The sequence below is a fragment of the Tiliqua scincoides genome, chromosome 11 (assembly GCF_035046505.1).
Source record: "Tiliqua scincoides isolate rTilSci1 chromosome 11, rTilSci1.hap2, whole genome shotgun sequence".
NCBI lineage: Eukaryota > Metazoa > Chordata > Lepidosauria > Squamata > Scincidae > Tiliqua > Tiliqua scincoides.
The window spans coordinates 8,462,955-8,490,946 of NC_089831.1; the positions used below are offsets into that span (position 1 = coordinate 8,462,955).

The window sequence follows — 27,992 nt, forward strand, 5'->3', positions numbered from 1 at the left end:
AGCCCTTAGTTGTCTGATCATCTGTGTTTCATTGGATCACCCATGTTTTCATTGAAATCACCCATGTTTTCATTGGAGGTTCTGCTCCTTGCTATGTGACCCACCAAAAATCAGGTTGCGACCCACATTTGGGTCTAGAGCCAAGTTGTAGGTGGATTCAGTAGTACAGAACGTTCTTCCACTTTTTTAAAAAAATTCCTCCCCTGAAAGCGAGCAGTCTCAGCCCTGGAACGTATGTCTATACTCTTTGATTCTTCCTGTCCTGGGGTAGGTTACCGGATGAACCCAACGATCCAGATGGCTCCATCAGCAGCACCTCAATCTCAAGCCACCCTCCCCAATCAAGAGGTCGAGGTGGCAGGTCTAGAGGACGGCTGCGGCGCATCGAACCACTGGCTGACAACTCTCAGACCCGGAGGGGGAACGGCCGGGGCAGGAGACAGCCGCGGAAGAAGCCAGACAGAGCCTTGTATGTCCCAAGGGCAATGCGCACAAGGCCTGAGGGCACTAGAAAGGAAGGCTTGGAAGTGTTTGGAGCTGAACCCCAGAGCTTTGAGTCGAGTGAGGACAATGCACTCAAAACGACTAGCACTATGTGCACCACTGAAGAGGTTCCAGGTGCCCAGAGATTACCAAGCCATATTGCTCCCGGGGCAGAATATCCAGAGGTTCAAAGCCCCAGAGAGATGTTGACAAAAGATTTGGAGTCTGGTAGTAAAACTAGCGAGAGGCCCGTGGAGCCCCTGCGTTCCCTTGTGTCAGAATCTGCTCCTGAGCCGCAGGATCAGGAAGGCCAAAGTAATGTCAAGCAGGTGGCCAATGCAGAGAGCAGCCAAGACGTGGCCGTACTGAAAAGTCAGTGTGAAGACAGTGTGGCTCCTTTGATATCAGAGTCTCTCGAAACCTCAGACTTGCTGGACAAAGGTGATGCTCCATTGGAAGAAAGTGGACCTGTGGGTGTGCCAGAGGACCAGAGCAAGAATACTCCGGGTATTCTTTTGGAAGTGAGCAAAACCCATCCCATCCTGGAAGACCTGGGAGAAGGCAGCCTGCATCCTTCCAGGCCAGGAAGTAACATGTCCCCACCCCTCCCCGAATGCTGCACGAGGGAGGTGACGGATGCCGTCCTCTTGAAATGCTGCAATGATACCGTCATCTCAGAAGATTGGAATGATGACTGTACATGTGCCAGTGGAATGGGACATAGCAACACGCAGCCCTTGTCGGAACAGGGCCCCGAGGATGTTACCGCATGCCAAAATGACACAGACGTGTCTCTGTTGGAAACCCAGGATAAGAGCAGTGCCGCTGCTTCCCTCTTGGAACACAGCCATGCTGAGCCTTGCAGTGACCTCCTGGACCAAAGCCATACTCATGCCCCCTTGCTGGAATCAGCAGCCTCTCCAGTCCTGGGATGTTGCACAGATCAATCGGTGGTAGAGCCTCGGACCCTCCTCTGCTTAAATACCTCTGCATTGGATAATGGCAAAACGAACCTAGTGGTTGAAGGTCAGGAGAGAGAGACGGTAGACATGGAAGGTCAGCAGTGGCCCAGGCTGGAGCTGTCTGCGGGAGACAGAAGTGTGGGGAGCTCCATGACAGGAGAGAAGGACAGTGTCTTCGAAGACGACTGCTGTGCTGAACTCTTGCAAGAGGTAACCGTTCACTTAATGATCTTGTTCCTGAGAGGGCAGGATATCATGCCTGGATGATATCCTGCCATGGCTTGCCTGGATATCATGGCAAGCCATGGTCTGGTGCTCTGTGTATGCACCTTTAAGGACCCTTGGCCTTGCACATTCTCTCCTCTCTCCTGTGCTGCGATTCCCTCCCACCCTGGTTTGGCGCAAGCTCCAGTTTGCCGTTTTCCTCTGTGCGTAAAGATTCACTCTTCTTTTTCGTTTCAAAAACAGTGTTTTCAACAAAGCCCCATAATTATTTTATAATTAGCAGGGTGTGGTAGTGGATCCTGATTGGATTCTCTAGTAGTGGTGTAGGGAATGCACCATTTGATCATGGCACCATTTGATCATGGCACCATTTGATCTGCAAGCCCATATTCCGTCTCGGCAGAATATTAATGCTGGCTGTACGCTTTGAACCTTCTTGGTGACCTCATGCGTGCCAGTCCAAAATATTGTGAGAGGTTACTGGTAAACTGAAAGATTAGCTGCTCTAAAGGCATCATTTTTCAACCTTTTTCATCTCACAGTGCATTTTTTGACAATTGACAAGGCATACTGGTGGAGGGAGGGGCTTGCATCTCCTAGAGGCCTTACTAATAAATGACTCTCCCTCCTATGGCACACCAATGTACAATGGCACACTGGTTGAAAATCACTGCTTTAGACCAAACCTTTTAACTAGTGGCACTACCACTGCTGGTGGTGCTTTGCAGTTTCGTGGGTGGCATTTGGACCCATGGCCACAGTGGCAAGATGGCCCTGCTACAGCTGGCCCAGCCTACTGGAAGTGGAGATGGCTGGGATGGTATGCCAGTGGGCAATATGTGGCTGTGAAGCTGCCTGGCCTTCCAACAGAGGCATGTTTTGGGGAAGGAGGGTGCAGAGCAACTGTGAGGCAGGCTGCCCACTCTTGTGATGGGCTGTGGTCAGAACTTAGGGAAAGAGGTGTCCTCCAACACCACGTAGGATAAATTCCTATGTGAAACTTCCCCTTAGTTCTGAGTCTCAGTGCTGATTTTAACCAATCAGCAGCAAGGAGTGGCTAAAATGGTTTCTGGACCGTACCGCTTAAAACTGGAGAAGGGACAGTTACATGTTTTGAATGTTCCCTTATGGCAGGGTGGAACTCCTCACTCCTCCTCAAAACAAGTTCAGTGAGGAGCTGGGTGGAAACCTTCTGCCGGATATTCTCAAAAATTCCCAACATGGGGAAAAATTAGAACACAAAGATGCGCAACTCTCCCCCAGAAGTGTTGGAGTCCAGGATCAGTTTTTACGGCATGATTCTGCTGATTGCATAAACTAACCCTGGGGTAGTTTGGATGGCTGGATGTTTCTTCTTTTTGTCTTTACGAATATTTCTTGCTCCTGCAAACTTTTCTCTCTCTTTTTCCAGATCACAAATTATTTGACCATAAAGGATATCAGCATTGAGAAGATCCAGTTTGATTACTCCAGCTACGGGGAGGCACAGATCAATGAGGGAGATTTTGGACACGTAATAGAGATCTATGATTTTTCACCCTTGCTGAAAACTGAACACCTTCTGGAGGCTTTCACAGAGTTCCAGTAAGAAATCATCTGAAGGCTTTTTTGTTTCTGGCCCAAGGCAGAACCTGTCCTCCTCCACTGTAAACGTGATGGCAGCTACGCTTGCCTGATGGTGGGGCTGGCCCTAAACCTTGGTTTCAAATGAGATGTGATCAACTGGGGATGGGAACTCTGTTTAAATAACTTCCAAAGCAAGCCTCTAAAGCAAAGCCAAAGCAGCATTAAAACCATAAAAGTCATAATGTCACCAGCAGCAAGAATTAAAAAAAAAACTCTCCCCATGCACCTGGTTGGCAACCTTCAGTCTGGAAAGACTATGATATAAGCCTACAGCACCCGGTATTCCCAGGCGGTCTCCCAGCCAAGTACTAACCAGGCCTGACCCTGCTTAGCTTCCGAGATCAGACGAGATTGGGAGATAGTGTTCAGTATAAGGAGATGGTTGGCAACCTTCAGTCTGGAAAGACTATGGTATAAGCCTACAGCACCTGGTATTCCCATGCAGTCTCCCATCCAAGTACTAACCAGGCCTGACCCTGCTTAGCTTCCGAGATCAGACAAGATCAGGAGATAGTGTTCAGTATAGGGAGATGGTTGGCAACCTTCAGTCTCGAAAGACTATGGTATAAGCCTACAGCACCTGGTATTCCCATGCAGTCTCCCATCCAAGTACTAACCAGGCCTGACCCTGCTTAGCTTCCAAGATCAGACGAGATTGGGCATGTGCAGGGTAACAGCCCCATCCTAAAATGGTAGCTGAAATAAAAATGTCTTCAGCTCTTGCCAGAATACCTCTAATGAGGGGCTGTTCTTAGCACATGACGGAGGGAGTCCCATAGCTCCAGTGCCACCACAGAAATAGCCCTGCTTCTTGGCCGCCTCTTACTAACAGTTATGCCCAAGGCAGGCCCCCTCAGATGAGCTCAGGTCAGCAGTTCCCAAACTCTCTGGGAGTTTAGGAACTGCTATAAGTGCTTGCAGGGGAGGGGCGAAAGCTGCACTGCTGTGGGCAAAAGCATTTTCTTTACTCTCCTGTGGCAGTGCTGGCCCCCCAGAGGGTCAGCAGAGCCCTCAGACCCCCGTGGAGGGCTCCAAGTGCCTCCAAACCTCTGTAAATAGTGGAAAAGGGCCACTTCTGGTTTTGTGATGAAAACTGGAGATGGCCTTTTCCCACTATATACAGCCATTTGCAGGTGCAGGAAGCCCTGCAGAGGGGTTGCAGGCTCCCTGGACCCTTCAGAGGGTAAGTTTTAAAAAAAACAAACACCTTTTTGTCCCTGGCAGCAGCACGGTTGTGGCAATTGCTTCACTGCCTTCACCATCACCCTAGCTTTTAAGGGGGCAGAGACAGGCCTCCCTGGCTGGGTCATCACAATGCACCAGTTTGGGAACTTCTGTCTTAGAGACTGGGCCATGATATATGGGAGTGCAGGTCCCTGAAGTACCCTGGTCCCAGGCCGTAAAGGGTTAACACCAGCACCTGGAATTGGGTTTGGATCAGCAGCCAGGGCAGTTGCTGCAGTGGTGGCCCTGTAAAGTCGAACTGCCGAGCCCCAGCAACCATGTGAGCTGCCATATCCTGCACCAAGGGTGCTCAATAGGTGGATCGCGATCTACTGGTAGATTGCGAGGCAAAATGAGTAGATCGCAGAGCCCTGTCTCTCCAAACTGTTAATATGTCAGTTTCGTCTAGTGACTAGATGAAACTGACATATTTAGCTGACACTAAACTGACACTGAAACTCTTTAGCTGCTCTTCAGGCATGCAGCAACAAAACTGATGAAACGGACTAGACTCCATACATCAAAGGGGGTGTCTGTCAGACGCTTCCTTCTCCCCTGGTAGATCTCCGGGCCTTGCTGGGTTTCAAAGTAGCTCTCGAGCCAAAAAAGTGTGAGCACCCCTGTCCTGCACTATAATTTCCAAATTGTCTTCAAGGGCAGGCCCATGTGGAGCACATTACAGTCGTCTAATCAAGATGTCACCAAGCCATGGATCTCCTTAGCCAGGTCCTGCTGGCTCAGGTACAGCCATAGCTGGTGCACCAGCTAAAGCTGGGCTATGTGTATTGATGTGGCAGCCTTGCTGGAGCTATACAGGTCTGGGTCTTAACATGCCTAGATCAGAGACTGACTGGGAACTGTACATGCACTACGGTGACGGAAGAAAGCTGGTTTATCCTTATGATGAGACTTCTGAAAGCTTGCCTGGTGTGCCTGCGAAACCTATACCTACTGTATTTGGAGTGTGTGGAATGATATGTTCTGGTGGATCCATATGTGGCTTTTTGATAACCAATAAATGCTGCTTTTTTTCTTTTCTTTTTTAGAGAGAGTGGGTTTAAGTTACAGTGGGTCGATGACACTCATGCTCTAGGGATCTTCTCCAGTTTCGTGGCAGGTAAGGTGGCTTTTGCAAGAGTGGCTGTAACTATGGGGTTGCCCTTCTCATGTGCTGAACATGACTGTGCTACGCTTTTGCCAAATGCTGTCTTGTGCTCTTCCTGCTGCTCAGGTTGATGTGAGCATATGGACCTGGCTGCACATTATACACCAGTGATTCCCAAACTGGTGGGTCTCAACCCATTGGGAAATGGACCATTCCCCCTTAAGGGCAGTGGCCCAGAAATGGGTGCCCCAATAGCACTGCAGCAATCGTGGAGACCCAGGGGATTTAAACCTTACCTGGGGGGTTGTGCTGGCTTCCGGCAGGGTCTGAGAGTCTCATAGCCTCCTCTGCAAGCCTCCCCGTGGGTGCACAAAGTTCTGATCAGTGGTCAGAGCCCACTTACATTTTCCTATTGGACCTCTTGGGTCCCTGTGGTGCCACGATCACTGCTGCACTATGGGGGCTTCCCCCTGCCCCCCTCTGCAAACACAATGTTCCCAAGTCTGATTAGGGATTTGGAAACCGTTGTTAGACACTCTGTGAGGATTCTACAGGTTTACAAATCTTGTCTTCTCTGTCTCTTGGCAAGAAACGTTGGAAGAAATAAAAGTTGGATACGGGGGGGAGGCCCTCAATACCCACGGGAGGTTCTATTCCAGGCCCCTTCCAGGCAACAAATTCTACGGATAACAAAATCTATGGCTGAGCCCACTCAGTGCTGCAGCTGCAGAGGCTACTCCTCAGAAAGTCTCTGGATGTGACTGTAAGTTGCTAGTTTGAACCAGAAGTTGTGTCCAGGAGGTCCTCTGAGGCCACCCCTCCCCCCAGCCGTGTACTCTGCATCCACAAATATTCAAATCTGTGGATGCCGAGCCTGTGGAAAAGGGGCCCACTGTACACACAGCGAAGGAAGAACTGTTGGCTGTCTTTCCCCACCTGTAATTTATTTCTGTGTGGCTGATTTTTTTACTTGTTCCTCCCAACGCCTGGGAGAAATTAGATGTTAAGAAGGGCAAAAATTAGCCAGGTGCCCCTTCTTCACTGCAGCTTGGTTCTCATACAGTGCCAAATCATAACATGGTGTTTCATGAGCAGTGTTGGGCTTGTGCGTGCTCCCTCTACCTTCCCCCCCCTCCCACTCGCACTTGAATTCCTTTGTTGACTTCCTATTTAGCACAAACCATGGTTGACCAATTCAGATGATCTGATAGGAGACATAATATGCTTTGAGCTAAACAAGAAGTGTAAGCCTTGGACACCACACCCTCGTTCTCTTCCCTACCGTAGCTAAACTATGTACCTGTAACTGAAAGAGTTGCATACACTCCCTCTGTTTACCTCTGTCTCCGTCACCTTCCATTCTTCTGTGTCCCTCGGTATCAAGATTGTAAGCCCCTTGGGCAGAGTTTTGTCATTTCACTCTGTGTGAAGTGCTAACAGATGTTGACGATGCAGTAATCATAATTTCTGGGAAGGAATTTGAATGGAGGGGAAGCCTGCTCATCAAATACGGAAGTATGGTTTGGTGTTCTATGCACATGTGTTTGATTTCCACCTCTTCATCTTTCTCCCACCAGCACTGAGAAAGCTGGTGGTTTCGGTTTAATACTGGGAGTTTTGTTGAGAGCTACTGTCTTGGCTTGCTAGATTTCATTCCCCTTTCTTTCGATTTTGATTTTGAGAACCTTTATTGGCATTAAAACAATTTTAACAGGACACAGAAAACATAGGAAAAAATAAATGCAATCTATACAACAAGGTTCTGCCTGCAACATAAAATTCAAGTTGGTGGAACGCATGAGGATATTTTCCTTAAAACAGCTAACAAATAGTCAGCAACCAAATCAGTGGTAGCCACAGAAATATCTTCCAAAAGGGAACGCAGGGAATCATTAGTTGAACCAGAGAGGACAGACAGGATTGGATCAAGAAAGGTATCATGAAGTGTTCGGAGAGCAGGGCAATTACACAGAATATGAACCACCGTGTCAGGTTCCAGGGAGCAGAATTTGCAAATCCTGCTATCAAACGGAACATTAAGAAATCTACCCTCAAGGAATGCAGAGGGAAAAATATTGAGTCTGGCGAGCATAAAAGCCCGCCTCTTGCTTGGATTAATTAGTTCCCTAAAATAGTTGGCAACATGGCCGGGAGATGGTAATAGGCCAAAGTAATGGGGGGAGCAGGTGGAATTAATGTTAGAAAATAACTGGGTTTCGACTTCAAAAAGTCGGGTCTTGATGATGGCCCCTTTCTTTCCAAAGCTATGACAAGTCTCCCTTTTAATGCCACTTTTTCCCTGGGACAACCCTCTGAAGGACTTTGTAGTAGATTAACAGAGGCTTCTACTCCTCTAAAATGCAACCAACTCTTGGCAACTCTCTCTTTGCAGCGTCTCAAGCATTGGAACAGAGTTACGAGTCCCTAAAGATCCGGCCCTTGATCCATGGGACAAGGCAGTCAAAAATCAAGGCTCTTCAACGGCCAAGTAAGAGACGTGATGTGTTTGAAATGGTCCACAGTTGGTGTGGTGGAAGTGTAGTGGCGTCACAGTTTGCAGGCACTAGGTTCCTGGCACCCAGAGGAGACTTTCCCTTTGCTGTGGGTGTTTTATCGGCTGTGGCCACAGTCTTATATGTCTGTTCCAGCATATATATAGAAAAAATACATGGGTTCTTTCTTAGGTGGACATAAACCAGTTTTTTTTTTTTTCCTTTTAGGCTGTGGGTTTTTGCTAGAAAGCTGGGAAGTGTGTTCGTGTGTACCTGCATGCTCCTTATGTCTTCAAATGGCTCTTCCGAAATGCAGAAGGGCAAAGACATTTTCTGCAAAAAATATCAGAATGAAAAAGTTTTTGCAGGACATGGTGGCTTTTTTTGAACCCATTTTCCTGAACGAGGATTTGAGGTTGGCCTGACTTGCATTCTCCCTTGTGGATGAGGCATGTATAGGGCCAGTGCGATCATTAGGATAACCAGACAGCCACCTAAGGCGTGGACCTCAGAATGGTGCAATACTAATCTTTAAGGGGGGCACAGTTTTATACAATTCGTTTTTTTAAAAGCCATGTAAAAAATGCAACTGACAATTCATATTTTTTTAAGATAAATACCACAATAGCATTATAGAATATAATCAATTACAAAGTCTTATGGGGAAAAAAATATTCAGGGTTACAAGTAGTTTTGCCTTGGGTGCAGTTTTGCCTGGTGCTGGCCTATGTGTGCATGTGTTAGAGGGGTGGTATTTTAAATAAATGTGTAGCTTAAGTCTTGCTTTCTCACTTTAGACCTGGAGGATTTGTTGGGTGCCCATGTTGTTTGATATTCATTTTATTTTATTATTCAGATATTTATACCATCCTTCTTCCGAGGAGTTCAGGGTGGTGTACATGGTTCCTTCCCTCCTTTTGCCCCTTGCTCAAGGTCACCCAGGAAGCATCATGGCTGAACAGGGTGTTTGAACCTGGATCTTCCAGGTCAAAATTCAACACACAAGCCACTATAGAAGTGCTCTGGGTAGATTTTTTTTTCTTTGCCTTTATTTTGTTAATCCCTCTGAGAGTTACTTGGCTATAGCAGTGGGGCACCTCCTTTGCATGCCAGCTGTCCCAGATTATCCATGTTGTCTGCAGGCAGGGCTGGGAAAGACCCTGCCTGAAACTCTGGAGTCAGATCCTTGGCCCATCTCGGGCGGCAGAAGGTGGCTTCCCATGAAAGCCAATGTTGAGGGCTCCTTTCCACTGGTATTCCAAGCTGTTTGAACACAGGAAGATACCTTATCTCAGGTTGGTACCTGGGCATGCCTTGTACCTGTCTAGCTCATTATCATCTGCACTAACTGTCAGTGGCTCTCCAGGATCTTGGACAGGGTCTCTCCCAAACTTGCCAAAGATTGAACTTGGGACCTACTGTATGTGGTCTTCCACTGAGTTGCTGCCTTTCTTCCCCTTCTGTACCACATGAGATAATAGATGGAGAACTGCATTTTTTGAATACAGTAGGCCTTCCTTACCCGTGGGCTTGGCATCTGAATGTTAGTATCCATGGGTGCTAAACTCATAGCTCGAGGGCCTTAGAAGACCAGAACTGACTTCCGGTTGTGTCGGGGAGGTGTTCTGAGGTGTGTGGAGGCCCCATGCGGCCTCCAGAGGGCTGGGAGCAGCCCCCAGGTAAGTAGGTGTGTGCTACATGCCCCCCCATGTCATTATTTGCTTGGGGGAACAGATCCCCCATAGATACAGAGGTCGCACTGTATTCCTGTATTCAAAACCTAGAAGTCTTCTTGCTATAGAAAGGTAGCTGAGAGCCTGGTTACATGTTACATTCATGTAGTGCATACACTGTATTCTGAATCCCCCCCACTCCCCCAGAGACAGGCAAAGAAGGCTAGAGGGAGTCTTGCGCAAACATGCAAGAAAGCCACACTTCCGAGTTTTCTGTTGCGTTGGTCTCAACTTACTCTCCCTTAGTGACCAATTGTTCCTGCTCCCCCTTTCTTTGTGAGGGACAGAGAACAGGCTGATGGGGAATAGGCAGGCAGTAGTTTTGGCTTCTGACATGTTTGCCTTCACTTCTCTGGTCGAGCTTCTGATGAGAGGGCTGGCCCCGCATTGTGGCTAACAGGCAGAGACGCAAATTGCAAAGCCTTCCCAGGTTTTGAATTTGGCATCTTCCATAAATTCACTTGTGCCCTTTGGCAAGCTTCTCAGCCCTTTTCTTCCATCTACCCTATGGGGATAATATTTATATTATAGGTTTATGTAATGTAGTAGATAATATATGTGCAGTACATATATTTCAAGATAATATTGTGCTGAGAAAGCACAACGCCAGTATTATTATTTCAGCAAGAGCTTGGTTTGGAAGTGTATAACTTGCAGCTAGGCTCAGCTGGGAGTGAGCTAGATCCCCTCTCCCCAGTGTCCTAGTTCTCTACTTGCAGTATGTGTGTGTTTTAAAGAAATGTGAAATTAAAAAACCAGGATGCACCACTTTTGGGTTGAAGTGGTACATTTAATTCAACCAACTTCTTGTACTGGGCCTGTAGAGTATGTTTTATACAGATGATGGTTACAATGTCTGCATTGAGGAAAGATTTTACCAAGGCTCCAAGTTGTCTTGCTGCATCCCTAGGACTTCCTTCGCAACCCTCCGTTTGTGTTTTTCCTCCCCCTTCTCTTCCACTTCAGAGCTCCTTCAGCTGGCCAAAGAGAGACCCCAGACGGACACGGCAGTTGCTCGAAGGCTGGTGACCAGAGCCTTGGGATTACAGCGCAGACCCCAGCTGTACTCTGGCCAGGAAGTGCAGAACCCTGAAAACTCAAGCCTGCCAGAGTAGAACAGAAGATCTTGGGTTGATGGTCTGGGTGCGGCATTAAACTGCGTACAGAATAATGGTTGATCTGTGGTTTTTGTGGATGAATCTTGATGTTTTGGGGGAGGTGGTAGACACAAGAATGGATCCAAGTTGACAAGAGTTAATGGTGGGATTTGGAATTTCCCATGTTGCTTTCTGGGCAATGGGCTGTCCTGGAGAGGGACCACAAGAGGGCACTATAACCCAATAAGAGCTCTCCCAATGGCATCCACTGTTGCAGAAACAAAGAATCCTTGTTGTGATTTGACTGATTTAACCTGTTGTGTGTTTGGTTGGTTGGTTTTTTTCTTTTGCTAGGCTCTGACATCCCTTTTCTAAATCAATCGGATGTCCTTTGCTTTCTTCTTCAATAGGGTGGAAACTACCCAATTAGCCTGCATCCTGGAGTTTTATACCTGGGCATTGCTTCAGTTTTGCAGAGGAGGGATAGGAGAGCATGATTCCCAGCAGAGGATGGGCCCTTAACTTCCCCCCTCCCCCAGCCCAGGTTCCAAATGCATCAGTGGTGGAATTGTAGGTTGGGAATCTCTGTTTGGGCAGTATGAGGTGGAGGGGGAAAGAGGTAGCCAGCTAGAGAAGGAGCTAAGTGGTCTCCCCCCCCCCTCAAATTCCTTTGCTGAAAGTTCACTTCCTGACCTGGCTTTGCAAAGATGGAGGGGAAATCTTCTTGTCTGCCCTTATCCAGCCTCTGGGGGTCCCCTCTGGATGAGCACAAGTTTGCATACAAATGGCCTTGAACGATTGTCTCCACTTTCCTCCCCCCTCCCCAAGATGCTAGCGGCTAAAGCTCGATGACAAGTGGATGCGAAAGACACAAAGCCAGACTTTTGCAGGAGTCGTCATCTTGTTTACTGAAGTTCATTGAGAATTTTGTTTTGAAATAAAGTTAACACACAAACCAACACGTTGTATACATATGGCAGTATTTTTTTTTCCTATGATCCTCTTTGCCTACTACATTTCAGCAAATGCATTCATTTCACATACTTCCTTTTGGGGAGGAAAGAGAGTCTATTGTTCTGGATCTCAACTCCTGCTCGCTTTGTGTTAGAGAGCAACTCTGTCAGCTTTCCTTAGAATTAATTTTGTACAGGTGTCCCCCTAAACCTGTGGCTCCCGTATCTGCAGTTTCACTTCTCTGTGATTCACAAATCCTCCCATCACTAAGCATTGTGTTGTTTTCAGCCCTCCATCCCAATTCCAATGAGCTCTTCCTGTTTCCTGTTAGTGTTTGCAGGTAACACATAGTGCCAGGAGGGCTGCAATCAAAGAGAAGTCGTTGGTGTGATGAGGGTGGTTTGTGAACTGCTTTGTGTACATGAACTACTGTCTGCAGTTTCTGGTATCTAAGGTCCAGGGGGATGCCTGCATTTTCAAAAACATGCCTGATTTGGATGGTTGGGGCTCAACCATGCCTACCCGCTTTGCCCCAGGCCAGATCTATGTGGATTGGCTGTCATAGTGGTGTGGAAATGCTACTCACACCCCTTCTCCCTTGCTCATTCTGAGGCTGAGCTCTTGCATTGTAACTATGTTCAGGGGCGAAATGCTTTGTGGACCTTGGCTCAGATGATGCCACTGATGTTGGCAAAACCTCCTTTCCTGGCATAAGGCAAATAAGTGCTGCTGTTCAGGAGAGGGTGCGCTTGCTGAACTATGGGCTGTGCGGCAAACTCTCAGTGCCTGTCCCTGTTTTGCTTCACCAATGTGGGAGATGCTACACAGGCACTTTTTGTAGTGTACAGGGGGCCTTCAGTTTCTGTGGGTGATCTGTACCAGGACTCCTGTGGATACTGAATTCTTAAAATAATTGAATCCATGGGGTGGGGTGCCTTAGGGACTTACCCTCTGGAGGTTATACCCAGCTTTCTCATAAGGCCTGGATGCAACCAGAAGTTTGCTGCGCAAAGTGCCTTTTGGTAATGTTTGGAGGTAATGGAGGCCTCTGAGGCCTCCAGCCGTGTGCTCAGCTTACATAAGAACAGCCCCGCTAGATCAGGCCGTAGTAGTCCAGCTTCCTGCATCTCACAGTGGCCCACCAAATGCCTCAGGGAGCACACAAGACGAGAGACCTGCATTCTGTTGCCCTCCCTTGCATCTGGCATTCTGAGGTAGAGCGCAAATCTGTGGAGGCTAAGCACATGGATAAGGAGGGCCCGCTAGTTATCTTGAGGTTGTGTTCATATGGCAGCTTATGGCATGAGATGACCACAGGCTACAAAGAAACCAATGTGATATTCTGCCATTACTAACTGGAAAGGCCCACAGTAGGGTGCTAAGGCTATGAGCCAGGTAAGCCCCCCCCCCCAGCTCTGACAGTCAAAATATAGAGTATTTGCCTGAACATGGACACGCTATATGAAATGTACTGAGACTGGACCCCTTTTGGTGTGGGGTGCAGTTGTGGTGTTGCTGACTGTGTTTGGGGGTCCCCTGTTCCCTGGAGTGTCACTGGGTGATACAACTCGGAAGCAGCTCCCATGCTAATAATAACAATAATAATACAGGTATTTATATACTGCCTTTCTTGGTCGTCAGATTTCTCCTCAGACTTTAATTCAAGGCGGTTTACATAGGCAGGCTATACTAAATCCCAATAGGGATTTTTACAATTGAAGAAGGTTCTGTCTATCAAGAACCACAACATTTCAGATGGATCTTTTATGATCTAGTATCACATTCTGGCCTCCATTTTCCTCCCACACAGGCTGACAGCGGCCAAAGAGCAGGTGGAATAACTCGGCTTAACTCGGCTAGGCCTGTCAGGTGCTTCAAGGTTTCGCCATTCACGGTGCTGGTGGCCTCGAACTGGCGACCTTCAGATGTTATCTTCAGGCAAACGGAGGCTCTACCCTCTAGACCAGACCCCCTGCCCTCCACGCTACTGAGACAGCATAAGTTTGTGTGCTCGTGGAACAGCAGTGCTGTTTCCAGAAGAAAATTAAGCTTTGGACCAACTCCAGTGTGGAAGAATGGGAGATATGTAATACACTTTCGGTATAAGTAAGATGAGAACTTGAGAGATCTTGGGACAAGACACTGGTACTTGCAATTGTTGTCTCTCTTCCTCCCCTTCCAGTATGTTGCTTAGTGGTGATCCATGCACCCTAATCTTTCAGGAGTCTCAGTGCAGGTTTTCAGTCTTTCAACCTGCCCTATGCCCGCTTGAGGTTCCTCCTTGGTCATTACTTTGCAGCACAGCACCCGCTCCCCTGCCCACGTCACCACCACTGCTGTGGCTCTGGCTATCACCACAAAGGGCAACTGCTGGCTTGAACTGTCGCTGAGAGATGGGCAGCTGAGAACAAGCAAACCTGCCACCTTTCTGGTTAAGGAGTTGTCTGACCTGTGCCATGCACTGAAAGGAGGACAAGTGGCCACCCCAAGCACATGGCCATGCGAATTGGCTATTGGCGTTGCAATGCCCCATGAGGTAGGTTAGATGGGAACACAGGATGGGAGAGAGCTGGGTTGTGGAGAGGGATGCCCTGAGTCCCTGATCAAGAGGAGCTACGACCCCAACTTATAAGAACATAAGAACAGCCCCACTGGATCAGGCCATAGGTCCATCTAGTCCAGCTTCCTGTATCTCACAGCGGCCCACCAAATGCCCCAGGGAGCACACCAGATAACAAGAGACCTGCAAGGCCTCCTGGGAATTGTAGTTAAGAACATAAGAACAGCCCCGCTGGATCAGGCCATAGGCCCATCTAGTCCAGCTTCCTGTATCTCACGGCGGCCCACCAAATGCCCCAGGGAGCACACCAGATAACAAGAGACCTCATCCTGGTGCCCTCCCTTGCATCTGGCCTTCTGACATAGCCCATTTCTAAAATCAGGAGGTTGCGCATACACATCATGGCTTGTAACCCGTAATGGATTTTTCCTCCAGAAACTTGTCCAATCCCCTTTTAAAGGCATCCAGGCTAGACACCATCACCACATCCTGTGGCAAGGAGTTCCACAGACCGACCACACGCTGAGTAAAGAAACACGCTTAGTTCAGTCTTTCCACTGGTGAACCTGCATAGCACCCTGCGTGGATATTGAATTCATTTTTCTGCATAGGAAAGCCTCTCCCCCCTCCACACACACACACACACATATTGCAAAAGGAGATTAAAAACAAATTCCAAATACAGAAAAGTCCAAAATAATCCCTGTGCACTCTGCCTTGGCTTTAGGCATCCCTTAAATTCCTTCAGCCATAGTTCCAAAACAATGGAAGCCAGGACGATCAATAACTAGGAGCCTTGAAAGCTTAATGGGACTAAGGCAGTATACCTCAGGTTATCGGCTTATAAAGCCAATGGTGCAAAAGGGCACTAATCTTCATGGCCTGTTTTGCGAGCATCCTGCGGACTCCTTTTGGGAAGCAAATTCCAAAGCAGATGGATCATGCTCTCGAAACAGCAGGACCATGCTAAACTAATTTTTCCTTTCAGCCACACAGCAGACGATTGCACAACGTCAGCGAGTTACACACAAATGGCATCCACTCCGTTTTCCTAGACAATGAGAGACTTTAATACAAGTTCAAGTTGAGGGTGTGTGGAGGGGTACTTTTAGCAATGCATGACCTCAAACAAACAGAGGTATATGTGCTTAGCACCATTTTTGTGAACATGTGTAAATTCCAAAGTTTTTCTTTTAAAGACAACACTGAAATGGCTGACAGAACTAAGGGGAAGGGGATTTTTTTTGGCATTAGGCCAATAAGTTATCTTTCCAGAGTATGTTTGACAATGCAACACTTATATGTAAAAGTCAATCGGGATGGAAGGGGAGAGATGGGAAAAGCAAACTGAAAAAGGATCACAGAGTCAGCAAATGCCTGTAAAAAGGCAGGGAGGCAAACTGCTTACTTACTGTGCAAAAAATAAATTCACAGCCTAGTGTCTCAAAAAAAAACAACCAAAAAAAACAACACCCCAAGATATAGGGAATGATTCGACATGTTTTCTTATCATGGTGTATCAAACATCCTATTATTGCCAGCTGCCAAAGGTGCCCATGGAGAAAGGAACTGGCGTGACGAGAAAGGAGTGTGACAGTACAAAAAATTAAGGTGGTGCGTCATCAAGTTCTCTGAGCATCATGAGGAATGTGCAGAAATGTCTGTTCTGCGTTGGCAGTGCACCACTGGACTTTCAGGTAAGGTGGAGACAAAACATGAAGGCATCAATCACAACATTCCCTTGAAAAGGCAAATAGCCAACAATGGACACCCTCGTATGGCTTGCTGCTACTACATCGTGGTGAAAAATTTTGGTGCCAGAGCTTGCACAAGATTCCTTGTGAATAAGTCACAGTGTACATTTTGGGGAGCAGGGTCTGATAGAGCTCAGCAACTGGTGCAAAATCTTCATTCCGCTGGAATGGATGCAAAAAGGAAAAAAAAAAAATCCTATCTCTTGTGTTGAAGAACACTCTAACTTACTAAGGTACAATGGAGGTCTGGAGCACACCCTTGAAAATAACTTACTAAGGCTAATGGTTGGTTGGTTGATTACTTGAGTTTTTCTCTGCAGTGGTTAGGAAAATCATTCCTTCCTCCTTAAATAGTGGGGCTGACATCCAGGCTTCTCTACCGAGTGGATATTTGGTTGTCCATAAGTCCAGGAAAGTGATCAAACTTCTCTTCTATTACTTCGCTGAAGGAGTCGGCTGCAGAGGGGGAAAATGGGAAAGAATTCATCTCATTGTCAACTGGGTTTACAAGTCTTCTGTATCCTAAAGGACCATCAGTTCCACATCAACCTGCCCATGCAGTGAGATCCGCTTTGGAGACACATCCACCCCTGCTGTCTGAGATGAGGCAGGGCCTTCTTTGCTGTGGTGCCTGGCTTTATATTAAAATTATTATATTTCCATCTATGACCCCTCTCCAAGGAGCTATGGTGGAGTATAAGGACTTCCTACCCCATTTTATCCACACAACTGATAGTGACTGGCCTGTAGACAACCATTGAACTTTTGTGGCTGAGTGGGAATTTGATCTGGAATCGACACCACACCACACAAGGATTTATGGAACCATCTCTCTCCTAAAAGGCTTGCTTGACACTCATGCTAATGTCCTTCTGAGACTGCATTAAGGACCTTTCTAGTTCTCCCAGGTCTTTTAATGTGAGAGTTTGCTACACTGCTGTTTTTCATTGTGTTGTCTTTTTTTCTTCTTCCTGTGAACCACCTTAGAGATACATAGGGCAATATATAGTGGCAGTATATAAATAAGCAAAGCGGATCACCACAAAACTGAAGCACCATTTACAAAGATTTCTGCACCAACTTCTTGATAGAGAGGCTAGTCTTTTTTTAAAATTTTTTTTATCTGGCTAGCCTTTTTGTCCCCACTCACCTATGTGGCAATTGTACATCCAGACATGGTGACTTTCATATTTGCACTTGCACTTCATGACGTTGTTGCTGTAATCGGACTCTGCAACTTCAAAGTTTGGGTTGATAATGACCTGAGAAAGGAGTGACAGAGAGGACTTAGAACCACTTGAAAACATAGGCCCAGATCCATAGGGGGAAATGTGTATGCAAACAGGGACTACTCTGGGTTGCCCCAAAACCTCCTGGTGCCTGAAGCAGTGCACCAAACACTACCAGGGTTTCTACAACCAGTGGCGTTGGTAGGAGGGTGCAGTTCACACCAGGTGACACACACGGAGGATGACGACACACCACTACTGGCCAAAATTATTAAAATCTTGGTTTTTAGGAATAATACTATCATGTTATATATCATTCAATGCGTAATGACATGCAGAATGCAATGAAACAAACCACATTGAAATATCTCTATTCTGCCAAAAGTTATAGCAAAAAACCCACGGGGGTGGGGCAATGATGCGTTGCCGGGCCCACCACCCAGGATGTTACCATGCATGGGAGGAGGTCCATCATGGGGGTGATGTGCTGGCCTCTTGCATCGGGTGACGTAAACCCTAGTGACGCCACTGTCAACAATTCCTTGCTATGCCCAATGCCACCCCTTTACCCAGTAATGTTCCTTCCATACAGATCCACTGCTCCTCCTCTCTGGTTTTTAAAAGAGAGAGGAATGGAGCTAAAGAAGAAGTGTGGAGGAAAAGAGTATGGTGAGTTAGAGCATTGGAGACACTCTAGTCTACCACTCTTCTGTCCTCCATACCTCCTCTGTAGCTTCATTCTCTTCTCCTTTTGGAAGCAAAGGAGCGCAAATTTCTATTCTATTTGCATTTATTTTTAAAGCACCTTGAGTAGCGCAGAGCATGGTTTATAAGCAATCTAATGGTCCATTCACATGTGGTGGTTTGTTTTTATAATTTAAATTATCGGGTTGGACGCAGACCCAATGATTCACTTCCGGTTTGTGTCAGTGACTTCCGGTCGTGTCCAGAAGGTGTTCTGAGGTCCTCCAGCCATGGACTCGGCACCCGCAAATGCTGAATTGCGCAGATGCTGAGCCTGCGGATGAAGAGGGCCCACTGTCTTCTCAGATGCAGTTTCTCTCTTGGTCTTCTGTCTGCAAAGATGGCAGCAGACGCACCTTGGCCCGATGGATTGGCCCGATGGATTGCAACAAACCTGAAAGAGGTAGTTTCCTGGTTTGAGATCCGTCACATCGATCCACTGGCAGTCGATATCATGCCGGTACACATCGAAGCATCCAGCAGTGACTCCTTGCTCCCCAAAATTGGCACACTCATATTGCTTCTGGACGCCTGAAGGGGAAGGGAAGCAGAAATAAAAGAAATGTCAGAGGTCAGTTTATAGATGCTTTTTTAAAAAAGCCATTAGCTTTGTTTTTTAAGAGAAGAGTTGACTAGCGTTGCAGCCGGGCTTCTTGAGATGCTTCGTTCCAGCCCTATTTTCCAGGCTAGCTGGGCAGAGCTCTTCTACGTGCAACTGACGTACATCCCTTCATGCTCTAGGGAGGCTGTAGCTTAGTGGTGCACCATCTCCTATGCATGCTGAAAGCCCCAGGTTAAGGCTACAATCCTATCCACACTTACCTGGAAGTAAGACCCATTGACTATAACAGGACTGACTTCTGAGCAGGGCTATGTCCGATCTGCACCTGCTGAAATTCTCTCTCCTACACAATTGCTAAAGGTCCAGGTTCCCTAAAGTTGAAAATTTGCCCACCCCTGCACTAGAGGAATGTTAGAGGAGGCAACAGTGAGAACACTAATAGGAAGTGGACAGCAGGGGAAGAAGACAGCAAAAATGCTGGACCACTTCTTGCTAGCAGTCTTGCTTTTGCCTTCTCTAGCGGCAACAAGTCTAGCATTCTTGCTGCCTGCTTTCTTCCCCAAAAAATTCCTCTGCTGTCCACTTCTGGTTAATGCTGTGCTTAGGGTTCATCTCTCTGTTTGAAGCCTCACTGAGGCTTGTGGCATCAAGCACTGTAGTGCCCTTGTGGCACCAAAGCATCACTACTATGTGCAGTTCCAGGTACCTATGGACACCAGCAGGAACCACAGATATGGTGTGTGTGTGTGTGTGGGGGGGGGGGTACTATATAAGTATGGGGAAAAAATCAATGTACATAAAAACAAAATTCTCAGAAAAAGATTTAAGGCCATTTCTTTCTCTGCTCTTCCCACTCCCAACTCCTAAACACTATTTTGGTGTAGATACATACACAGGGTACAAGACCATTCTCCATTTTAGCTGCCATCCTCTTGCAAACCATCGCAGGCAAATGCTGCACTGCCATCCCAGTGTCCCTTCCTATCCCAACCTGCACATACCATCTATGCAGTTACTGTCTTCCAGGCAAAAGCTGGCCTTGTGCCCTTCAGCCACTTTGGTTCCATTGAGGTCCAGCAGATCGTAATGTGTGAACACCTCCATGCTGTGATAATGTCTGTGAGCCAGAAACAAAAGGAACGTTTTGATTAATCACAGCTCCGCATCCTGTTTTCACTTAAAAAATAAATAAAAAATCTGTGCTTAGTGAAAACACCAATCAGATTTCTCCATAATCTCAGCAGGGAATGAGTTTTAAGGCTGGCTGTAAATTTACTACCCGCTTGCACAAAGAGAACCAAATTTCCATACCGAGCGGAAAGCACACAAGGGTCATGTGAATCTTGAAGGTCATGTGAACCTCCTCTCAGATGCACTGCTCTGTATGGTTCAGTCATCAACTCAGGGCATGGTCTGGATGTGCTTGCCTTCAGAGATATGGGAAGCCCTATACGGCTCTGGGCCAGGGTATCTTAGAGATTGCCTACTCCCGTACAATCTGGCTCATCCTCTTAGGTCATCAGAGAAGGCCTTTTTACAAGTGCCGCCACATAGGGAGGTACGTGGGGCGGCAGCACGAAAGAGGGCCTTCTCAGTAGTGGCACCAATGCGATGGAATTCCCTTCCCCTTGAATTAAGAATGGCTCCCTCTCTTGAGACTTTTCGGTGAGGCCTGAAGACCCTTCTGTTTAAACAAGCCTTCTGAGTTCTTGGCCTTTTTAACATCTTTTCAACATCTTTCAATATTTTTTAAATGCTTGGTTACAGGCCTGATTCTTTTATGATTTGCTGCTCTATGCTCTTTTTTACCTGACTACTTTTTATCTGACTACTGTTTTTATGATATGTGTTAATATGCTTTTATCTGTTTTTAAATTACATTTTTAAATCTGTTTTAACCTGTTGTAAGCCGCCTTGAGTCCCTTCGGGGAGAAAGGCGGGGTAAAAACAAAGTTATTATTAGTAGTAGTAGTACAAGCAGGGCCTTTTTGGAGGCCAACCTTGTCAAACACCGTCCTTCTGGAGGCTTGGTTGCACCCTTCCTTGAACTGCTTTAAGAAATCTGTAGAAACCTCACTTTTCATTCAGCTTCTGGATGAGGGGTGATGGCTGCAGTAGGAATGAGGATGACAACACCTAGTTTATTTTTTTTCAGTTCTGGATTTGACAGAACCTTGTTGACATAGCCTAAGTTCTACAGGGCAAAATGCATGCACAAGACTGTCAACTATGAACAGAGCTTGGCTGTTTAAATGGCTGTTAGGTCCTGAAACAAACATGGAAATGGAGGGACTTGATTGGTCCCCTAATAGATGCTTCCTTGTTTCACAGGGAAGTCTATCCAGTTAAATGAGTATGGGTGCAATCCTAACCCACTTTCCAGCACCAACATAAGGGCAATGCAACTCCAAGGGAAGGGAACAAACATTGCCTTACCTTGAGGAGGCCTCCAAGACTGTCCCCCAACTGCAAGATGCAGCACATGCCCCACTGGCACAGCTATGCCAGTGCTGGAAAGTTGGTTAGGATTGCGCCCTATGTGTTACTTTGCTGATGGTGCGGTATGGCTTGTAATTTGTGATGGACTTTTCCACCATAAATCTGTCCAATCCTTTTTTAAAGGCATCTAGGCCAGGTGCCATCACCATATCCTGGGGCAAGGAGTTCCACAGATCAATTACATGGTGGGTAAAGAATATTTTCTTTTTTCTTTTCTAAAACTGTACTACCGCAAGTCAATTTTAGTGGATGTCCCCTGATTCTGGTATTGTGTGAGAGGGAAAATAACTTCCCTCTATCAGTCCCATGCATATTTTTATATCTCTCAATCATGTCGGCCTTGAGGGGGGAAAGTCTTCTTTCGAGACTGAAGAGCCCCAAACCCTGGCCTGTAGCCTTTCTTCATAAGGGAGGTGCACTAGTTGCACCACTAATTATTTTGGCCCCATTTTCATGCTTTTCTCCTCTAATCATGAGGAATTGAAACTTAACTGGGGGGGGGGAGGAGAGGACATTATGCTGTACTCTAATGCAATGCAATCTGTCGTTTGAAAGATTCCAACTGACCGGCCCAAGTTCACCATATTTATAAGCTCCAAAAAGACACTCCAGTGTGATCAGACAGGGTACATTATGTGATACGGTTTGGGAAGCAACTGCACCCACCGCCACTCCATCCCAAATAACCCAGTCGCTGCCTTCTTGCTATCGGTACGTAGTTTATGACTGACACACAGCATGGTATGCGCACCACTGCCACTAAATGACGAGCACTTTCCAATGGGGGTGGCACCGTGGCGCTATTACAAGGAGCTTTTCCTGTCATCCATTTCACAACCAAGTAATTAAGTGTCACCCTCCGCAGTTAAGGCCCATATCATTATGTACCCAAAAAATCTGAGAATTTTCTAAGGACGTTCTAACTTTGTAACATTACGACAGAGGCAGGAAATTAACGCCACATGCAGCCAGGAAATCTGTGACTTCATGGGGCTTGGACCCAAACAAGAAGGCAAGCAAGTAGACGTAGCATATGGCCTGTTGCACAAAGTCAACTGGGGGTTTAGGTCACCCACTTTCTGTTCTTGCGGCCATTTGCGCAGGTGTTAAACCAGGTCTCCACATCCTACAAAGGCTTCTGGGAGACACGGGCTGGTGGTGAGAGATCCCGAGGGCCCTCATCCACAGCTCAAAGCCTTAGAGTTTTGAGAGGTCCATGGTGATGTGGACAGACTGTTAAGCTAGCTTGAGCCTGCACTGCGGGTACGCTGAGTAACTAGGGGCATAAACTATGCTATGCATGCATAGGGAAACCTGTCCCAGGGCCGGCCCATCCAGAAGGCAAACTGAGGCAGATGCCTCAGGCAGGAAATTGGCAGTGGGGCACTCACTTCTGCTCCTCCTCATGCGTCCTGGACTTGAAAAGGAAGAGGGGGAATGAAGTAGAAGTGGGCAGTGGCAAACCTTCTGTAGGGGCCTTCCCCTGGAGGGGCCTGGAGCAGGCTTGTTCCTCCCCCGGGAGGCCTCAGATTGGCTGGAGGGGGAGGGGGTTCCAGCACCCTTGTCCTCCTCCCTAGCAGAGCTGCCAAACCCGGCCTAGGAGCAGGAGCTGTTCACCTCACAGCTCCCTGCTTCACACTGACTGCCTCTCATCCCTGGCCTCCCCATTTTATGGAGCAAGCCTGCCCCTTTGGCCCCTCCCCTTCCTCCAGGTGGGGCAGAAAAGGCCTTTCCTGTGCCTGGCTTGTTTCCTGCAGTGTTCCTTGTTTCCCCTGCCAGCCCCCTCTGCCTGGTTGAGGTGAGCCAACCTGCTTTGCCCCCTTTGAGGGCAGTGAAGCTTCCCCACCCTGGGCATGGGGTGCCTGCTCCAGGGTAAGTTGGGGGTCAGGGCATCTGGGAGGGGCCCCGACACCTTCCATTATTTGATGGGGCAAATGTCCCGGGCAACAGTTTAAAGCAGGGGTGCTCACACTTTTTTGGCTCGAGAGCTACTTTGAAACCCAGCAAGGAGATCTACCAGAGTTTTTTTTACAGTGTTCGCACCATTATAACATATAACATTTATGTGTACAATGAGCCCCACTGAGTATAACAGGACTTACTCCTGAGTAGACATGCCTAGGATTAGGCTGTGAGGCTGCAATCCTAGCCACACTTACCTGGGAGTAAGCCCCATTGAGTACAATGGGCCTTACTCCCGGCATTTCCTCCCAGAGGCACCTGAAGGGGGGGTCGGCACTCCGCGATCTACTCATTTTGCCTTGCGATCTACCGGTAGATTGCGATCCACCTATTGAGCACCCCTGGTTTAAAGTGTCGGGGAAGCCTCAAGAAGCTTCTCTGACACAGCCTGGGGTTGCACGAGGCTCTGTAAGCTTCAGGCAAGTAGGGGGGGATTTGTGTACGGGGTGGGGCAGGCGGCGGCAACTTCCTGCAGGGTGGCACCATCACAGACCTTTGGGGTGCAGGGCTGGGGAGGTCCACCATTGGAAGTGGGAGGAGAAGAGAGTCTCTGACACTATAGCCCACCGCTCTCTTCGCTACACTTCCCGTTCCACTCCATTTGCCTCTTCCTTTTTGAAATCTCTGCAGGAGTGGGGGGAGCAGTGACATCTGGCAGGCATTGGGAGGTCAAGCAAAAATTGACCTCCCATTTGGGAACTGAGCTGAGACTCAGAGCTACAAAACAGACGCATCCCAGTTTAAACGATGGAAAATGGAGATACTGAAAAGAACGAGCTAACTCTGTTCCCAACGCAAAAATAAATGAGGTCTTAATATTAAACATCTGATACAAAACAGACACATCCCAGTTTAAACGATGGAAAGGGGAGAGACTGAAAACAACGAGCTAACTCTGTTTCCAATGCAAAAATAAATAAGGTCTTAATATTAAACATCTGATATTGGGTACCAGGAAGCAGCGGCTCCTATACTCCTGCAGTTCATCTACCTAAATATGTTGACATAAGGGGAAGCTGGGGGGGGGGGGTTTGAGGAAGGTATGTTTCTCCTAAGGTGAAGCAAGATTTAAGAAAAAAAAAATCAACCCTAGATCACTGCAATTAAAACTTGCTGTCAGATGGCTTTGTACCTGCTTGTTAAGTGGCATTTCCCATCCCGCCTGCCCCTGTCTCCTGCTTCCGTGTCCTGGACAGAAGTACACAGTAAGAGATTGAGACAGCTGGAGAGGAAGAAAGGGGGGGGGAGCATTTTGTGGTGTCCAAACTATTTACTTTGAAGCTGGCTGCATGGGCTATTTCCAATGTAAAGGGGAAAGTTTAAACCTCAGGCCCGAGTCCATTCCTATTCAGAAGGTTGTTTATGTTATCGTGTTTGCAGACTGGAAATATCAAAGAGGAATTGAGGCTGTAGTTCTCTGCGCAAACAGAGACCGCTTCAGACACACAGAAGGGCTGCAGCCGCCTCGCTTCAAACACGGGCTGTTTGCAATGGCCAGAGAGCGGAGTGCTCTGTCAGTCGGCCATCGTCAGATTCTGCTTTTCCGGCGGGTGGTGGGATTCAGCTAGGAGAGGCCTGCAGCCAGTAATGCTTGGGGTGGTCCCGTCTACGCAGCCCACATGCACCTGAGCTGCTTGTCGCAGGGCAGCGTTTCTCAAACTGTGGGTCGGGACCCACTGGGTGGGTAGTGAGCCAATTTCAGGTGCGTCCTGTCAAACCTAGTACAGCCACCATTGGAAGTACAGAAAGGAGATGCTGGAAAGGGGGTTGGCTGTGTGGTTATTTTGCTTGCGTCAAGGTTATAAATAGGATTTTTTTCCCCTTTCGGATTCGCTTTACTATTGAACTCAACTCACTGCTGCATTCTCAGGAAAGTGGCAGGGTCTGGCGTACCAACGGCTTCACTTCCTGCTTAATGATGTCAGTTCTGGCCATGACATCATTTCCAGTGGGTCACGGACAGATTTCATTCTAAAAAGTGGGTTCCAGTGCTAAAAAGTTTGAGAACCACTGGACTAGAGGAATATTTGGAACTATTCAGATAGGCCTCCTAAGCCTCCTGCTGTTTAGTCTGATAGCCCACAGCAACTGCTTTCTCCATGCAACTCCAGGCTCATGAGTGGAATTAGATGGGCAGATAATATCCTTCAGAGGACCAGAGTTTTAAGATCTCAGCCTTTGGACAGATTTTGGGCAGTCTTGACCAGGCAGCAAAACCAAGCCTGGGCTTGATATACCAAGGGTTCAGCTGAGTCTACAGCAAGCTCCTTCATGATGTGGTTACTTGCTGTGAATCAAATGCCAAGATCTCAGCTGATGCTGACTTTGAACCTGACTGCCAAGCTGATAATAAGCGTTATATGCAGAAGGTCTTGAGGTGGACCATCATCTGTTTTTTTAGGAACTGGGCAGAGACCAACTCTTCTCGGTTCTGCAGGTTGGTGCACCGCACCCTTTTTGCAACCTACAACTGGGAAGGTAACATTAAAATGCTTGCCTGTGACACTCATGCCAAATCCATGTGTGGCGCCCGTTTTTGGGGCGGAAGTCGGACTGCCCATTGTTGTGGATCTGGGAGGAGAAACGCAGGAGCCTCCTGGAGCCAGTGGAGATAGAGGTGTTGACAGCTGAGGAGGACAGGCAGTTCTCCTCAAGAGCGCATCGCAGCATGTACATTGGACGGTCTTCTAGGTAGGAGGTGCGCTCCACTTCCTTGGCGTTGAGGACGAGGTCGGCAGCAGCTGCAGGCAAGAACAGGAAACACAGAGAAACGACTTTAAAGCCTCTTGCCCCAAAGACCCTTTTCTCTCATCATAGCTACGGGGGGGGGGGGAGTTGCTAAATATTGCAGGCACCATAATGTGCCGTGTAAGCTGCCCCTCTCACTTGCCGTCGGAGCTACTCTGGGCAGCAACAGCTGCTTACACGGCACATTGCGGTGCCTGCAATAATAATAAATAATAATAATAAACTTTATTTATACCCCGCTCTTCTCCCCAAAAGGACCCAGGGCGGCTTAGCCCACTCCCCCCTAGCTATGCTACTGCCTCTCAGCCAGGTCTGGGCCTTGCCTTGGCTAAGATTTGCTGTTGCTGCTTTCACATGGCATGTTTTGGTGTCGCATCAGGGAAAAATAACTTTACACGGTGGCACCGCCTTCTGCCGGTATGAAAAATTTCTTCCCATAAACTGGATACCACGACGGTCCTCTGAAGTTCATACTTTATATTATTGTCAGGAGAAAAAAAAAATGAGCTGTGTCTCAATGTACTTTTTATAAATCACACATTCTGGATTCATTAATGTGGAATGTAGAAGGAGAAAACTGCAAAGGGTTGCCAGGGTGAATTGACGGAAGAGAACGTGACCAGAAGGTCAGCTCAGTTCAGATGTCGTTATTTCGCTGTGAGCCACAACGAGTTCATAGGAATCTGTGTAAAATTAACATTTCAAGGCAACAAGCTAAATATTATGCAGTTAATATGGTAGAAACCACATATTCACTTCTCATGGCAACTATGTGTTCAAAGAAGTTGCCCCCTGAGTAGTGGAGCCACAAGGCTTTGCATCATCCAGTGTGGCAGGCCAGCAATGCAGGACTTTCTCCTGTGCAGGGAGTGGGGCTGGTTGTGGTGTTGTACCATTGCCCTGCCCTGCTGGGTTTTTTTTTTTTTGCTATAACTATTGATAGAATAGAGATATTTCAATATGATTTGTTTCATTCCATTCTGCATGAAATTGCACACTGATTGATATATAACATGATGGCGTTATTTGAAAGCATCAAGATGCTAAAAAATTTGGTGAGTGGCGGTGTCACCTTCCCTGCGTGCGTCACCTAGTACAGCTCGCACCCCCCACACTTCCCTAGCGACGCCATTGCTCCTGAGCAGCAGTCCCTCTAAGGCAGGGGTTCCCAAAGTGTGTGTTGCGACACTTTAGGCCACCATAGTATACTCACAGGGGTGCTGCAGGATGTCCCTGGCAGTTTCTCCTACCCGTTCCCACTGGGTGCCACCATCTTGCATCTCCTGAAATCTCGCTTTGGATGCCGCCTTCTTGGATCTCATGAGATTTTGCGAGATACAAAATGGCAGTGCCCAGCTGAGGCGGCTGCGGAAGTGTCGTGACGAGGGTAAGTTTGGGAGCCACTGCTCTAAGGGGTACACACCAGTTTACAGACCCAGCAGGCAGCAGCACAATGTCGCAACTCATCGTGATGCCACCTCCATATTTTTGGCGATTATGTCATCGTACCATCACCAAACGTCCAGGCTGCTGAGCTCCTTGCTGTGCAGAGCTCGGCTAGGAGGTGTGCCACTGCACATCTTAGAGGGAGCACTGCTCTTTAGGCCACTGGCTCAGTTGGTCTCATAGGTGGGCGAGATTGAAGGTTGAGGAAAAAAAGTTTCTTCTCCTTTTCACTTGTAAGGAGGAGAAAAGAAAAAATGTGTCCAAGCATTCCAAGAAAGGTGGTCACATATCTGAATGTTCCATCTCTGGTGTTGTATGCAGTGCTTCGTATACACAGTCACTTTCACACAATAGTGAAAGTCTTTCTGTTGGATTTCACCAGTTTCCTTATTGATCCAACTGTTGAGCAGTGTGTGTGTGTGCCAGTTTTATGCACTGGAATGAATTTCCAAGCCCTCAGGGCTGGACTTCCTGACTCCTGAGGCAGCATGCCAAATGCCTTACCTGATGATGTGTCACTTTCCAGTCCTCCCACTCTCCGATGTTCAAGCTTAGCACTCTTTTCCCCTCCAGTTCCTCTTCCAGTC

General features: G+C 47.6%; 2 protein-coding genes and 1 pseudogene across 2 annotated transcripts in view; 1 reads left to right on the top strand and 2 right to left on the bottom strand.

Annotated features, from left to right (window-relative positions):
• R3HCC1 (R3H domain and coiled-coil containing 1) overlaps positions 1–11,894 on the top strand; it is a 35,378-nt gene extending 23,484 nt beyond the window's left edge. The window contains exons 6-10 of the mRNA XM_066639667.1: positions 272–1,655; positions 3,082–3,254; positions 5,567–5,637; positions 8,018–8,113; positions 10,817–11,894. Of these exons, the coding sequence (XP_066495764.1) occupies positions 272–1,655; positions 3,082–3,254; positions 5,567–5,637; positions 8,018–8,113; positions 10,817–10,965 (1,873 nt within the window). The 3' untranslated portion in view covers positions 10,966–11,894. The remainder of the gene's footprint in view (positions 1–271; positions 1,656–3,081; positions 3,255–5,566; positions 5,638–8,017; positions 8,114–10,816) is intronic.
• Positions 3,865–3,981, bottom strand: LOC136662656 (5S ribosomal RNA; annotated as a pseudogene).
• Positions 11,895–15,554: 3,660 nt separating the features above from the next.
• LOXL2 (lysyl oxidase like 2) overlaps positions 15,555–27,992 on the bottom strand; it is a 94,185-nt gene continuing 81,747 nt past the window's right edge. The window contains exons 10-14 of the mRNA XM_066639369.1: positions 25,709–25,952; positions 19,752–19,867; positions 18,583–18,719; positions 17,366–17,477; positions 15,555–16,671 (exon numbers count right to left, since the gene is read on the bottom strand). Of these exons, the coding sequence (XP_066495466.1) occupies positions 16,592–16,671; positions 17,366–17,477; positions 18,583–18,719; positions 19,752–19,867; positions 25,709–25,952 (689 nt within the window). The 3' untranslated portion in view covers positions 15,555–16,591. The remainder of the gene's footprint in view (positions 16,672–17,365; positions 17,478–18,582; positions 18,720–19,751; positions 19,868–25,708; positions 25,953–27,992) is intronic.